Source organism: Kockovaella imperatae (genome assembly GCF_002102565.1).
Source record: "Kockovaella imperatae strain NRRL Y-17943 chromosome Unknown BD324scaffold_2, whole genome shotgun sequence".
NCBI classification, from domain to species: Eukaryota; Fungi; Basidiomycota; class Tremellomycetes; order Tremellales; family Cuniculitremaceae; genus Kockovaella; species Kockovaella imperatae.
Genome location: NW_019028942.1, coordinates 1,109,238 through 1,123,764, shown reverse-complemented (window position 1 = coordinate 1,123,764; position 14,527 = coordinate 1,109,238). Strand labels below are relative to the sequence as shown.

Sequence of the window (14,527 nt, the reverse complement as noted above, 5' to 3'; positions counted from 1 at the left end):
ATATATCATGTATAGGTTGTATCGGCGCCTAATACGCCAATGGAATGTTGGTCACACGTGGTTTCGGGTTTTCCACCCGAAAAAACGTGGTGACGCAGTGCGAACCCCCCGATTTTCTTTTTTATCAGATAAACCCTCACCTCAGCCAAGACAATTCCATCAATCATCCATCTATCTTTCTTCACTTCTTTTGTCTTCGCTTGACGTTTGGTCTCTCTGGTTCGCAGACACACACGCTCGACTCGCTCGCTTACCTCTCAGCTGGCGTGTCAGCGCGATGATCACTCCTGCTGCTCCCACCTTTGGAGCTACTGCTTCTTCTTCTCCGTCTTCATCTACACGGACAGTCGTTGTCCTCGGAGCTTCATACGGAGGTGCTAGAGCAGCTAGAGTCTTGGCTCAAAATCTGCCGGAGGGTTGGAGACTGGTGGTCATCGATAGAAACTCTCATTTCAATCGTGAGCCATCCCCGCCTCTTCCTTTGACATAGTGCTGACATCCTCATCTATGTGCTTAGACGTTTACGTCTTTCCGAGATATACTATCCTGGCTAAACACGCCGCCAAGGGATTCATACCATACACCAATCTTCTCGATGTCCCACCAGCCACACCGACCTCGGCGAAGGCCAAAGATATTTGCGGTTCACCATCCAGACCCTTGACTCCACCCATGTCACCTCAATCTGCCCTCGCATCCCTTTCTTCCACTGCCATCCCGTCCTCAGCCTCGTCATCCTCGTCTTCCTCCGACTCTGAAGGATACGGCCACTCTTTTATACAAGGATCGATTACGTCTCTGACCACTCGGTCTGTGTCCTTCGTTCGACCAAATGCGTCTACACGCAGAGGCTCTAGCGAATCCATTGCGTCAATACGGTCCAATCTCACTTATGGTTGCTTTGATGGACCTGAAGAAACCATCCATTTCGACTATTGCATCTATGCGCTGGGTAGTGGGATGCCAGATCCAGTCAACGTATGGAGCGAGTACCCTGTCGCCCCCAGGCACATTCAAGAACACCCACCGAGTCATGGACTCGGTACGAAAAAGGGAGGGATAGCGTGGATGCAACGTCAGGCCGAGGAGCTCAAATCTGCCAATACGGTTCTAATCGTTGGAGGTGGTGCTCTAGGCATACGTGAGTGGCCGCACACGCTACTGACACTGACGGACGGCAGAGTATGCGACCGATCTGAAAGATTTGTATCCGCACAAAAACGTTACTTTGCTTCACTCACGCACACGTCTGATGCCGATATACCCTGTCGAGATGCACATCGCCAGTGAGTCGCAATTTCAAGGCTGTAGTTGATGTCATGTAGTTGTAGAGCGTCTGGCCACGCTCGGTGTAAATGTCGTCCTTGGTGAAAGGGTCATGACTGCGCCGGATCACGCCGAACATTATGATGGCAAGGTGAAGCACTTGCTCACGGACAAGGGACGGCAATTCGACGCGGATCTCGTGGTGAGTCTGGCTTCCTCAGCTTCCGCTCACCTTTGCTCAGCTCTTCTGCACCGGTCAGAAACCACACTCTCAGATCCTTGCCGCGCTCTCACCATCATCCATCTCACCCACCACTGGTCGTATCCGTGTCACACCCCATCTCCAAGTCTCACCCAGACCTACTCGTCCAGTCACTTCCCGAGCCAACACCCTAGATCGCCTAAGTAATATCACCCTCCGTCCAGTACCACCACCATCCCCTCCATCATCCTCTGGCTCAGCTCGACCGAGTGGAGAATTTGCGGATGTGTTCGAAGAGGAGGAACTCGGGCACATCTTCGCCATTGGAGACTGTGCGGAGACCTCGGCGATTCAAGCCGGGCATACCGCCTATTGGATGGGCGAAGTAGCTGCGCGGAACATCTTGCGATTGATACGGCGGGACGAAGGCGGCGAAGAAGAAGAATTGGAGGTGTATAAACCTGGCGTACCAGCTATCAAGGTGACATTGGGTCTGGTGAGTCGTCACACTCGTCAGTGACAGATGCTAATTTAGGTATAGCACCATTCCGTGACGTCTAATCATGAAGGGGTATCGACCTCAGACAAAGGTGCCGAGGATCTGCAGGCGAGACTGATATGGTGGGTCAGGCTTGCTCCCGCTGGAGAACTCTGCTGACACTGCTCAGGCCAAGCGTTGGCGCTGGAGATCTAGACGATCACGCATAGACGTATATATAGCGGTCGTCCTTAGACTGCAGGCATATCTACTAGTGTTTCCGCATGCAACTCTGCACGCTGTTGTGACATCGAAACTGGATTGTCCTGTAAATTGACCAAACATATTGGCATCATTTACCAGGGATGTCAACGGCCAGGTTCTGATTTATCTTCACCCAGGGACGGCGTAGACTGGCTGAGACTTCCCGCGGACTTCATAGAGTCGCTTCTGACCTTAGCCTCATGGATCCTCGTTACGATTGCCTCTAACTGTCCTGCGTTGCTCTCAAACTCCTTTGGTTTCAGCGACCGTCCGAGAAAGCTGGCCAACGTCTCTTTGGCCGCGAGAGTTGCTAGCAAAAGACGGTCCTCACCCGTCAGAATCCCGCTCTTTTTACCGTCTGTTAGAGAGCTGTACGTCGCTTGAATCTCATGCCTTGTCTTTGACACCTTGCTTTTGGTTTCTTCATCTCCAACATTGAACGCGTCTCGTGTCTCTTGCTTGAACAGTAGAGCCCATCGTTCAGGTAGAGAGTTATGACTCTCTGCAGACGGCAGTGCCGTCTCTCCAGTGTCTACACCGGGAGCCGAGGCGGTAGCGCTGGATTCCCAACTCCGTCGCGAGGTCGTCATGTACCAGTACGCCATTTCAGGTAAGTCGTTTAGATGCAGCCAGCGAGGTCACTGTTTGAGTCTTACAGTTGTGCGTGCAAATTTGAAGCTCAACACCGGTGGTCAGCTCGATGATTGGGCCTTGGTATCTCTTAGCTATAGGCCTTGGAATTTACCACACAGAAACTTGACCCTGCAAGGTCAAAGGATCGCGAGATTTGACCGTCCGAACGTGACTTGTGAAAGGAGGACGCATGAGAGTGTGTCAGAGCGGTCGTCAGCACGCTGTAAAGGATCATTATGGTTCTGTTTCGAGCGCCTGGAAGAGGCGGGTCACACAGTCAGTCAGCCCGAATCGCAAGTAGACACTGTCCACGTAGAAGTTGCGATGGATGAATCAGATAATGCCGCCAGATACAGCAATGCATAGCGCTCAGCTTTGTCTCGCAATCTTCGATTTTCGTCTGCTCTTCGTATGCCACTGTTGACCTGAAGCAGTTCATGCAAGGCCGTTCCGAGCCGTGAAGGTAGCCTGTTGGACAAAATTGGTCGCACTGTCCCAAGCGAAGGGTCCGCCTTGCGTTCCAATGTAGACATCGCCGTCAGAAACTCTTCTAAAGAATCGAGTAGGGTAACTCCACGATCTGAAGGCGGAACCTGATCCTGTGAAACCAGGTTCGGGACAGAATGTCGAATCGTCGGCAAAAGTAGATGGGGATCGTTGTTGATTATCACTGTTGTCGACGTACAGCTGATAGGCATAGTGACGAATGAAAGATCCTGGCGAGTTGACTGCTTCAAAAGAGAAACAATGGCCATTGTTTCCACTCCTCACAGTGAATGTGACGTCTTGCTTTTGAGTCTCGCTGCTGGAGGATGAAACTGGCATGATGGATACGCTGGACCCGTTATGACCAATGTACTGTTGTCCACTTAGACCCGAGGCTTGGAGCGATACAGCGGATCCCACAGTCAATGCAGGGCCAGAATATTCGTTCGTCGTGGCGTATCCTGCCGCAACGATATTCGCTTGGACTTGGTTCTCAACCTCATCCGAGGGGAATCCAGTGGTCATGACGCCTTCGTAGAAAGTTCCTTGAGCTCCATCACTGTTGTCTCCTCCGATACCGAGGATGATAGCTCCTTCCTTGTTCATGGGGTAGTATCCAGCAGGTCGAGGCCCTCTGAAGAAAGTACTTAGACTGCCAGACTGAGCATTGCCACCTCTGATAGACCAGAGGTTCGACTGAGCACCCTTGACGATACCTGTCGTGAAGCGGTAATTGATACTGGGGCTGTTGGGATTCACAGAACCAGATTGGTTGCCTGCAAAGAGACCGTTCTCAAGATCCGCTTGAATCCAAGGTCCATTACCCGTCCCGGCAGCTGTTCCTCTAGCGGAACCAAAGTATAGTGCTTCCATATGTGTCGCTCCATTGTCTCGATTATTGGTCTCTGCATTGCCATAGTCCCAACAGCAGTTCCCATTGTAATGCGTTCCATCCACTACAGCATAGATACCCTCAGGTTGGTTCCCCGTAGCGATACCATTGGTGTTGTCTCTTCGATATCCCGTGGCCAGGGTCGTGAAGACTCCGTAAGCTTCGTGACCTCCGACCTTGACGCGTGCGCCGATGGCTGAAGCGACAAAGTCGTATCCGCCCGATACAGGACCCGATGCTGCACCTCCCGACGGAGCGGCTGAGAGGTCGTTCCCTTTGCCGGATTGGTCGTAGATGACCGTGATGAGACAAGTCGTCAGTTTACAAAACGAATCTTGAGTTGCTGCGTTCGCCACGCCTCCAGTCGACAGAGGGTAGATATTGGTACTCTTCCCATCAGATCCACGGGTGACCTGATACAGTGGCCCGTTGTAGCTGTTCAATAGGGATCGAGTGGTACTGTGTGCGGCAACACAAGGATAGCCACCAGCATTGTAAATGTCGCATGGGCCCGCAGCCACCAAAGAGACAGTGAGGAGGGCAGCCAGGGCATGTAAGAGCTGCGACATGATGAGTGTCATGATGCAAGAAGAACGACACGCAAACCCACCCTTTATATAACTATACATTGCCCCCCACCCTCACGAACCAAGCTAAGGAGAATCATTCCGCTTCTCCGATGTCAATCAGCCAGTTTACCCAGAACCCCGAACATCTTCCCGCACGGCGCTGCGAGGCGGTCAGCCTGTCGAGACTCGTACTAGTCACGAAACCTTGTCAGTAGATACGAGTCGTCAGCGGCTGAGTAAGGTACATTACACAAACTAGTGTGCGGAGGTGGAAACGACCGCAATGGACATCATTATAGGGTAAGAGATACTCCCATCCCGTTGACGGCGGACTTAAGAGCCAGGTCAGCCGAAGGGAGAAGGCGAGTTCACAGGTGAGAGTCCATTGACATTTGAAGCGGCGTCCGACTATACAGATCGCCGCCGGGCACCGTCTGGATCTGGATTTAAGGTTTGCCTGACCATGTGATTTGAGGTTTCTAGAAACGGGAATAATTCGATTGGCAACCAGAAAAGCACCCCGCATTTCGGCCGAGATTCCGGCATGGTGTATGCAGCAACCGAGTCAATAGATGGGGTCTGTAGTGCTTCATCTAGCCTGGACAGTAGGACAGTAGTGGTCCAAGTATGGTGAAGGGGATGATTCAGGGTCTCCGCCAATCGACCTAGGTTGCCACGTGGTTTTCCACGTTTCATACTTGGTTGAGTGGCAGCAGTCGCAATACAACTGTGAATATTTGGCGTAATCGCAACGGAGGCTGAGTTCGGAGGCCGATACTCAAGACCACGCAGAGTGCTGATCCGTAAAGATTACGCGTCACGAAAGCATGGATGAGGTCCCTTCCTCGCCTTTATCTGCCAACACAATACCAGTCCCTGCCTTGCTAACCTGTCTGGCAGCCGCTCGATGTGACATCCAGCCAGGCCAAGCTAGTGCCACACGTTGGCAACGACGCGGAAGCCCAAACTTGGGACTTTTGCTATTTCTTGCCACTCGTCGTCCTTTGAGTCCTCGCACATTCTCAGTGTGCGCAGAAGCGATCCAACATGAACTCAGGCGAGGGCAAAGGTCGTCTCGATAGCACTGCGAGTCTTCAGAGTCTTCCCAATGAAGTCATTCTGCAGCAATTGCTTCCGTATCTCCCCGCAAAAGACGTTGTTGCCTTATCCAGGGTCAACAAACAGCTCAATACCCTAGCGGTGAGATCGGAGTGACTCCTCCTTCCCAGGAATCATTAAGACTGACCAGCCTCATGTAGACCGATGAGACGCTGTGGTATCGGTTGATCATACGAGACTACACGTTTCCCCCTTCGTTACTCGCTTCCCCGGCCGAGAACTCGGGTTGGTCTAAAAGGGTATACGCTGGATTGAGCTCTCCCGAGGTCAATGTTTGGGGATCAACAGACAACGGACGATTGGGTACGCCAACGGGACTGCTACAAGATGGCATTCTCCAGTGAGCTGACTCAGTGTGCTTTAAGGTGTCGACCTGGCGGCGATTGAGGGTAATGTCAGGAGAAATTTGCGGCACGTAAACTCTCCCCTCAAAGTTACCTTTCCCAGCTTGCCAGCGGATGATCTTACGGACCTGAAACCTCCACGAATCGTCAATATAGAAGCTGGCGGGTACAGCTTCACTGCCCGAGATGCCGATGGGGGTGTCTGGGTTTGGGGTGAGTTCGCGACTTTCACTTCGCGACTTTCACTGTCCTCACCGAGGAATGGCAAATCTTAATGCTTATCTACTCAGGTCAACTAGACGGTTCATCGCCCGCATTTTACGCTCGAACTTGGGAGAATCGACATGCTCAGGCGACTCGACCAACACGACTGCCTCTGCCATGCAAGGTTGAGAGCATTTGTACCTCTAGAACGCATCTGTTGTGTCTCGACTCCGATAATTTGATATGGGAAATGCGAGCATGGGGACTGGTGAGCCTCGCACGCAAAGGGGCGTAGTTGACCTTTTAAGGCTTATCACCACACAGCGAGCGTGCTCACTGCGCCGGCCAATTCAGGTTCAAGCGGAACGATAAAGCACATTATACAATTGGCTGCGTCGTGGAATCATTCTGCCTGCTTGACATCCAAAGGCGACATCTTCTTCTGGTCGCCGTTCACCGCGGCCTACAGTCAGAGCTTGACTCCGGAGGATCAACTAACTCCAAGCGCATTCTCGTCCCTGGATGGAAGTGGCAGGCAAGATCAGAGATGGGGCAAAGTTGGCGAAGTTGTTTCAGATTTACCACCAATTCCACTGCGGCCACGACGTGATTTGACCGAATTTGACGATCCTCCGAAAGGATCCGAAGAGCCTTATGCAAAATTGAAAGCTCTTGAGATCGAATGGCAACAATGGGAGAAGATGACGGATCTGAAGCGTCGAGAGGAATTGGAGATTGTTACGAAAATAGCCAGTGCCATAGACTCAATTGTAGCGCTGAAAGCGAATGGCGAGGTCTGGTACCACAAGCTGAAGTCGGATGGAAGGCATGGGAGAACGTGGCTTTTTGTGAGTCGTCAAGGCATCCATTGCACCTAACGTGTAGATGCCTCACTTATCTGGTCCGACTATCATCCACATCAGTGCTCAATATCTTTCGATCACGTCTTACTGCCGAACAACGATAAATCATATCAGGTTTGATCCGGCCTTTGAGCATGAGCCTCAGCTGTTGATTCCAAAAGAGATCAGAGGCCTCGTCGGCAAAAGGATCATCCAGGTCGTCTCAGGGGATCATCATGAAGTGGCCTTGACAGAAGGGGGAGAAGTCTGGTCTTGGGGTGGAGCCGATCATGGTCAGATGGGAAATGGAACCACTTTGAGATCGATTCAAGAGCCTCAGCGAGCCATCTTTCCAGGGGATGAGAAGGATGGACCGAAGACATTCGCCTTTTGCGTCGCGGCTGGTGGGTATCACACTGGCGTTCTGGTCCTAGGAGACGCTTCGCGGAGTGATGAACCAGCCTCAGTGGCAACTGATCCTCCTGCCGATACAACGACTTCTCAAAGTGAATTCTCTCAAGAGCGCCCACCTCGTCCGGTCCCGAATCCATGGGATGATAGTCCGTCTTTCGCGTCGCATCGATCGGCCGGTGGAAGTGGGATTCGTCCTACTGTGATGGGATCTGGATCAGGATTGGGACAAACAGGACGTCCAATTTTCCGAGTCGGATTTGCCGGACGAGGCAGCGCTATCGGAGAGGTTGCGAGCCGAAACTGGCAGACAAGGCAGCAGGCTGATCAAGCGGAGGAGACTGCCGAAGACGAAGCCCGCAATCACGACATGGACGAAGCAGCAGATCATTGAAGGGAGATCTGCCCCGCGCAGCAATATAGGGTCGATCTCAAATCTGGAATCGATCAGTCTTGGGCAATCACAATCATTATTTATTCAATTGTGTCGCATTCGCACAACAACGCATCTTCTCTACCCCTCTTCGTCCTCATCCTCGTCGCTGTCGGCAGTGTCCATGTCGTTCCAAACATCCTCATCACCCTCTTCACTCCCTCCTGCTCGCTCGCTCTCTTCGTTCCCCTCTTCCTGCACGACCGGACGGTACTTAAATCCAGTATATATGAAACTTCCCAATCCTACGCCACCTGCCACGCCGACGACTTTGGCTTTACCGCCTTGAGGATTCCCCTTGGATGCAGGCTCTCGGGGCGGTACCGTGGACAAGAGTCGGAGCGTAGCGTCGGGTGATATGCTGGCTAACAGACCTTCTCGAAGGGTGTGCCCAACTTCGTCGTAGCTATTATCGTCCGAAGTAGGGTGAACCGGACTCCCATTGAGATAGACCAGATGATGAGCCGAGGATGTCAGACCCGGGTACGAGTACATCAATTTGCCTGTTCTCAGATCTGCACATCCAACAAAGTTGCCTCTGTCCGCAAAGAAGACCTCACTGTCCCGAAGTCAGGCAGGGCGGCTGCGAATCCCCACACAAGATACTCACTGTTCATTGACTGGCGCTATAGCGCCTATTCCTCCTTCTCGGGCCAATTTGTGCTCTGACACAGGCTTCCGTTGGCGCGTATCGTAGCGTCGTAACGTTCCAGCTTTTGTGCCGCTCACAAGGTGGGTACTGTCGCCTGACTCTGAGCCAGAGGGGAGAGGGAGATAAGCGAGACACAAGTGATGAACGGGAGGACGGAGCTGGAGAGAATTATTCGGCATCTATAGATGGGTTCAGCTTGAGATATTGGAGATTCTGGATTGGGTATAGTATGGTCACGCACATTCTTCGCTCGCCATATCTCGCCCTCAACAAGTTCCGTCTTTCGCTTCTTACTGCTTCCTCCCTCGCCATTCTGGGATCGCGAGGAAGAAGCGAATGTTCGTTCCACATCTCGGATGGACACGTCTATTTCCTTGCCTGCTAGTGCAAAGGTGTTCGAACTTGGTCGAGGTGATGCGAGGGCAAGCACATGTCCATCAACGATATGGGAGTTTGAAGATTCGCCAGCGAGGGCGGAGTCTAGGCCATTGTATGTGATTTTTCCGCTAGACAGTGATGAGATGAAGCCACTGGGGGTATATCAGCGGAATTGGGTGCGTCAGAGAGATGAATAGCTCACCTGGATACTGGTATCAAGCCTGACCAGAGGTCTCCCTTACGATGACTGACTTCATGCTGGGTGATAACCTCTGGTTCCCAATCGACCTCCTCTGGTCGAGCGGAGAGCACAGATAAACGATAGGCATCGTCGGCAAGTACAATCTGAAAAAGTGAGTACATCATTATGCTGAAGGGCTATTGAGACACTCACCGACCCATCCGATGTCTTGCATATCCTCTTTACACTTCCTATAGGAGCGTGCGAGGCGTGATTGACAGCGATGGATGTGAGGGAGGACGAGGAAGATGAGGAGGACGCACTGGGATCAGAGGAGATCGAAACGTCAAAGAGAGTCGCAGGTGCGGACGAAGGAGCTATGAAGCTGTAGACATGCGACATGATTACTCTGGGCCTGAGATGGAGCTCTTGGAAGTCAAATGAACGTACCATGGATGGCATCTCGAAGGGATCTGTATCTGAAATTTTGAGGTCAATAGATGTGGGGCCCCGCGGGAGCACGAACGATGACATGACGGGTAAAGCGTCAGGCCGCGACTATGTCAATTACTTGGAATCTCTCGATTGGCCATTGCAGCTCAAACGATGGACTCATGATGACGCGAATAGACGGTCTCATCATCTTGGATCCCATAGGGTGAGTGGTCTGCCCGAGTTGTGCTCGTAAGATCTACGAACTGATGATACTCGCTCGCAAAAGGAAACCTCTGATCACTTCTCACTTTTCATTGCATCCACCTACCTACCCTTCCATCCACATCGATACGTTCAATCATCTCCGCAAGCAGTCCATCGCCAGATCAAAGGTGCTCGATTCAGTGATCGGGGTGAACGCCATTGACAATGACGGTCGAGAGCTGGGTACCGGATTATGCTGGTTAGAGCGGGAAGGCTTAAAGTTTTTGGTACCTATATCGGAGGAATGTGAGTATGCTATCGTGTGTGTCGGCCTGGCTGGCTCGAGGATATTGAAAAGACTTCAAAGCTGAAGGCTCTAGTAAACCCCCTGTTTGCATTCTCTTTCCTGTCTAGTTTTTTGGCAACCCTCGAAGATTACCTAGGGGATATCACGGAAAATTCAATCAAGGAGAACTTTGAGGTGGTTTACATGGTCAGTCCGGGAAGTGGCCCAAGTGTCAGCATAATCTGACCTTTCATCCCCTTAGCTCATCGAGGAGATGCTTGATGAAGGCCATCCAATGACGACGGAAACGGCGATGCTCAAGGATATAGTCCTTCCGCCTACATTGGTCCGAAAGATTCTCAACGTCGCTGGAGTATCTGGGTAGGCATTCCTGAGTCTTGTATGGACCATCTGACACCTGGTCAAAGCATTCAATCACCCACCTCCCCATTTACCGCCCCCATTCCTTGGAGACGGCAGAATATCCGTCATGCCAACAACGAGATCTACTTTGACATTGAAGAATCGATGGAAGCCATCGTCGACCGGTGAGTCGCTCCTGTGCCCACTGCACAACTGTGAATGGAGATTCTTACGTCGGCCGCTCTAGTCGCGGCTCTGTACTCTCCTCAAGCGTCTGGGGCCGAGTCAATGCGAAATCTAGGCTATCCGGTAACCCCGATCTCCTATTGACGTTTTCCAATCCCAAACTCATCAGCAATTGCTCGTTTCACCCTTGTATACGGTGAGCAAAAAGCTTGAAAATTTCACTTACCCTGCTCTAGGTACAGTAAATGGGAGAAAAATGGTGTCTTGTCTTTCATTCCACCTGATGGTCGATTCAAGCTTTTGGAGTTTCAAGTCCCTCCGATGCGCGTACAATTGCCTCTACAGCTCGTTCCCAAAATGTCAATCGAAGAGAACGGCGGTGGTACGTTGGACCTACGTCGTCACTGATCAAGCTGACGACTCTGCAGGCCAGTTCTCCCTCACCCTTACTTCTCGGACGAATCATCGACCAATACAGGATATCGTTGTCTCCATCTTCCTTGGTTATGGAACCAACGGCGTCAGTGCAACAGCTACTGGCGATAAGCGGGCAGGAGGAGGAGATGCGCATGGACCTGGGGCACCGGTGTTAGGTACAAAGAGTGAAGTTGGAGATGGTTATGTAGGTGGCGGAACCTGGGAATTCGACCCGCATACCCAGGCGAGTGGTCCGCTTTGCAGTTCATGACCTTTTCGTTGATCCTCTGCCAACAGGTAATGAAATGGACGATTTCATCGCTAGTCTCGACCGAAAGACCACCAACATTGACCGGATCCTTCACGTCGAGGTGAGCGTTTCGACCAAAATTCTCACTCATGCATGTCAGCGAGACGCATTCCACACCTTCTCCCGCATTTGACATCGCCTTCACAATCCCGAATCACTCATACTCTGGTCTCAAGGTTGATCAGCTCAAAGTATCTGGAGATGTCAACTACAAGCCTTTCAAGGGTATACGCCAGATAGCCAGAGCGGGCAAGATGGAAGTGCGATGGTGATGTCCGTATACATATGGACAGATAGCTCTGTTCGATGTGAAACGACGGACCCCGACCGTCAGACTGTATCGCAAGGCATACACGTCACTCTCATTGCATCTATGCATGTGTCAGTGGACACGTTCTGAAACCGAGCGATATGAATGACCGAAAATCCCAAAATTGCCCTATGCAACATAATCCATGGTGGTTCGATCCACCGAAGTCAGCCGACCCCACTCTAAGAAGAGGCGGTACAAGTACACCTGAAGGCCTCAGCAGGGTTGCTGCATATCGTTCTAACTCACTTCCATATGCTCCCACTTTAACTGCTTTTCAGCCCACTCTCGACTCCTGTCTGCGATCGCTTTCAGCTCGTCTTGGTGATGCTTCTGACCCGATTCCTGGATGCCGAAGAAGTATGCGATGATAGTAAACATGTCCGAGTAGTCGTAGCTGACGGGTATGAAATGGTACCAAGGCACTAGCCAATCTGAGACGATCTCGTGGTACACAGTCGTCTTCATTGTCGCCCTACTTTGATCAGCTAGTATCCAGGTTATTTTACTCACCCCGGCGATAGAAGTAGGGAGCGGAACCTAGCAGACCAACCCCAGCCATCGATATCTAGCAGGAGCTTAAAAGTCGATCGCTCATCGCTGGAGACTCCTTTGGCGGGTTTGATATGCATCTCCTCCAGGTTTTTATCCGTAAACCAAGGCTCGTTGCCAACTAGACCAATGTCGGTCCAACGAGGGGCGGCTTTGCGAACGGCCATCTGCGCCATCTCGTATTGTCCGTCGTTGTTGCGAGCCAGTATGGAGACGTTGTCCCAAACATCCTGAAGCCAAGCAATCAATCTGATCCGCTGCGTTCGGAACATCCGTCCAGCTTCATTGGACCCAGGCCGCCCGGTGAAAGAGCCTCTCCAGAAGACTTTGTTCTTCATCTTATCCCATTCGAGGGGATCATCTGGAGTCTCCTGCCAGCGATATTTGGAAGGGATGGTAATATCGGACCCGGCACGATATTTGGACCATGAAAAGATTGGGTACAGACGGTTCCGAACACAGCGTGGCCGACAGACTGGACGAAGAAAGTTGCCATTTTGATTTCGCACAGCGACGTTATGACATGGATCTGAGGCGAGGGAAAAATTATAAATCAGGCCGCCTTGGGAAGGAGAAAGCCGAAACGAATCCTCCATGGGCCCTAATGGATAGGATACACCGCCCAGTGCGTCGAGTTCGAAGGACCTTGCCTCAGATTCGGGCGAGCAGGCAGAACGAAGGTCTTCAAATCCGAATCCTTTCCCCGCGGCCACTGCAATCGGATCTGGGCCTATCTCATCTGCATCGTCCGCGACTGGACTCAATCAGGACCTGATCGTTGCATCAACTCACCCTCGCCTCTCCTTCCGAGCTCCACAAGCCGCTGCCGCTCCTCCCAGGATACGAAAACAAAGGGGAAATCGCTCCGATTGATAAGCACGTTCATGTCGGGAAGTTGATCGATGAAGGCTGCAAACAATTCTCTCATGTCTCCGTGGTGGTCCCTGGCACACGATGAGTCTCATGAGACTACATTGCTGAGACTACATTGCTCCTTGAACCCGGGCACTCACCAGATTTTCTCGACACCTTCCGGTGGATCTGCAAAATTGATACGTCCACCTCGGATCTCGAGGGACAGGAGTGTCTTTTCTCGTGACATGGCCGTGAACTCCTTCCGACGGTCTTCAATTTGTTCCGCCGATAGACCCCAGAAAGGCTCCAGATCCCGATGGATAGCTACAATGTCAGCAACCTGGAAATGTCAATCGGCCTACTGTCGAATTCTGAAACAGGTTCAGCGACACGTCGTTTTGGAAACTCACCGTCGATCAAAACGAAGCTCCTGTTCACCGCGAACTCCCACCACTTGTCGAATCCTTTGGGCGGTCTCCTGCGGTATCTTCTGTTGTATTCTAGCACCGCCTGATCAAAGCTCCCGCTCTGCTTGGCAATCAAATCCTTAAACGTTTTCTCGGCTTGATCCATCAGGACACCAATGGGATGTTGTCCAGGAGGAACTACGGGTCGTAGCGGACGGATCGCGGAAGAGCGAGTCCAGAATACGAGAGTGGCCATCAGTACCCTGCAATATACTGTCAATGACCGTTCGTCTGGATGTCTTGACAGCGAGATGACCTACACTGCAGCACATATTGACAATGATAGAGTTCTATCACGTTTCTTCATAGAACTCTTGGGCCATCGATCTGTGGCATTGGCGGAGTCGTGCACTTGGAGCCTTCGGTCCACACTCAGGCGTCTTCTGGGCCCGGAATCATTGTCAGAGGGAACGAGAAGTCGTGCAGTCACCTCATCATCTTCAGGCATCCTCGGAGACGCAGATGAGAAGAATGGAGAAAATTAGGATCTTCACTCTCTGGAATGCTGAAGTCATGTGGCAATGTGGCATCTCCACTTAACCATTTTCTGGCGTTGTCTCGCTCACAGCTCGCTCCATGCTCGCACTAGAGTCTTCCGACTTGGATTCTGTCTGCCTCAGGGCCTTCAGAGGGCTTTGATAGCAATTAGTCAGCTTGGAAGGCATTTGCCTCCCCCATATCGAAACCTCTCAAACCGTAAGTTTGCGCAGTAATGAATTAGGGTGAGTTGCCATAAGGTTCTACCGGGTCTCGGGAGGCTTCCGATTGCAATTGGGCATTATCAGACC

At 51.7% G+C, this 14,527-nt stretch overlaps 7 protein-coding genes across 7 annotated transcripts; 3 read left to right on the top strand and 4 right to left on the bottom strand.

Annotated features, from left to right (window-relative positions):
* Positions 1-83: 83 nt before the first annotated feature.
* Positions 84-2,322, top strand: BD324DRAFT_615943 (hypothetical protein). The gene is made up of 7 exons (XM_022014772.1): positions 84-458; positions 518-1,141; positions 1,182-1,286; positions 1,326-1,468; positions 1,509-1,964; positions 2,010-2,089; positions 2,137-2,322. Exons 1-7 carry the CDS (start codon positions 278-280, stop codon positions 2,174-2,176), a joined length of 1,629 nt encoding a protein of 542 aa, XP_021873800.1. The 5' UTR covers positions 84-277; the 3' UTR covers positions 2,177-2,322.
* On the bottom strand, positions 2,315-2,815 carry BD324DRAFT_648628 (hypothetical protein; the record flags this gene model as incomplete). The annotated part of the gene is made up of 1 exon (XM_022017866.1): positions 2,315-2,815. One exon carries the CDS (start codon positions 2,813-2,815, stop codon positions 2,315-2,317), a length of 501 nt encoding a protein of 166 aa, XP_021873799.1.
* A 463-nt stretch (positions 2,816-3,278) lies between these two features.
* Positions 3,279-4,790, bottom strand: BD324DRAFT_679080 (arabinofuranosidase; the record flags this gene model as incomplete). The annotated part of the gene is made up of 1 exon (XM_022019027.1): positions 3,279-4,790. The coding sequence occupies one exon, from the start codon at positions 4,788-4,790 to the stop codon at positions 3,279-3,281; it is 1,512 nt and encodes a 503-aa protein (XP_021873798.1).
* Positions 4,791-5,837: 1,047 nt separating this feature from the next.
* BD324DRAFT_648626 (regulator of chromosome condensation 1/beta-lactamase-inhibitor protein II) lies at positions 5,838-8,104 on the top strand (the record flags this gene model as incomplete). The annotated part of the gene is made up of 6 exons (XM_022017865.1): positions 5,838-5,990; positions 6,050-6,212; positions 6,275-6,466; positions 6,544-6,725; positions 6,766-7,305; positions 7,343-8,104. 6 exons carry the CDS (start codon positions 5,838-5,840, stop codon positions 8,102-8,104), a joined length of 1,992 nt encoding a protein of 663 aa, XP_021873797.1.
* Positions 8,105-8,224: 120 nt separating this feature from the next.
* BD324DRAFT_648625 (hypothetical protein) lies at positions 8,225-9,756 on the bottom strand (the record flags this gene model as incomplete). Its single annotated transcript, XM_022017864.1, has 5 exons — positions 8,225-8,702; positions 8,754-8,974; positions 9,037-9,325; positions 9,376-9,518; positions 9,568-9,756. The coding sequence occupies 5 exons, from the start codon at positions 9,754-9,756 to the stop codon at positions 8,225-8,227; spliced, it is 1,320 nt and encodes a 439-aa protein (XP_021873796.1).
* A 163-nt stretch (positions 9,757-9,919) lies between these two features.
* On the top strand, positions 9,920-11,918 carry BD324DRAFT_615931 (putative adaptor complex subunit medium chain 3). The gene is made up of 10 exons (XM_022014771.1): positions 9,920-10,012; positions 10,076-10,299; positions 10,374-10,486; positions 10,542-10,660; positions 10,708-10,827; positions 10,890-11,024; positions 11,065-11,210; positions 11,257-11,489; positions 11,543-11,616; positions 11,656-11,918. The coding sequence occupies exons 1-10, from the start codon at positions 9,969-9,971 to the stop codon at positions 11,825-11,827; spliced, it is 1,380 nt and encodes a 459-aa protein (XP_021873795.1). The 5' UTR covers positions 9,920-9,968; the 3' UTR covers positions 11,828-11,918.
* BD324DRAFT_615928 (hypothetical protein) lies at positions 11,919-14,255 on the bottom strand. Its single transcript, XM_022014770.1, has 8 exons — positions 14,000-14,255; positions 13,683-13,942; positions 13,635-13,643; positions 13,431-13,596; positions 13,210-13,361; positions 12,379-13,171; positions 12,115-12,340; positions 11,919-12,072 (listed from the first exon to the last, which is right to left on the bottom strand). The coding sequence occupies exons 1-8, from the start codon at positions 14,185-14,187 to the stop codon at positions 11,995-11,997; spliced, it is 1,872 nt and encodes a 623-aa protein (XP_021873794.1). The 5' UTR covers positions 14,188-14,255; the 3' UTR covers positions 11,919-11,994.
* Positions 14,256-14,527: the final 272 nt, after the last annotated feature.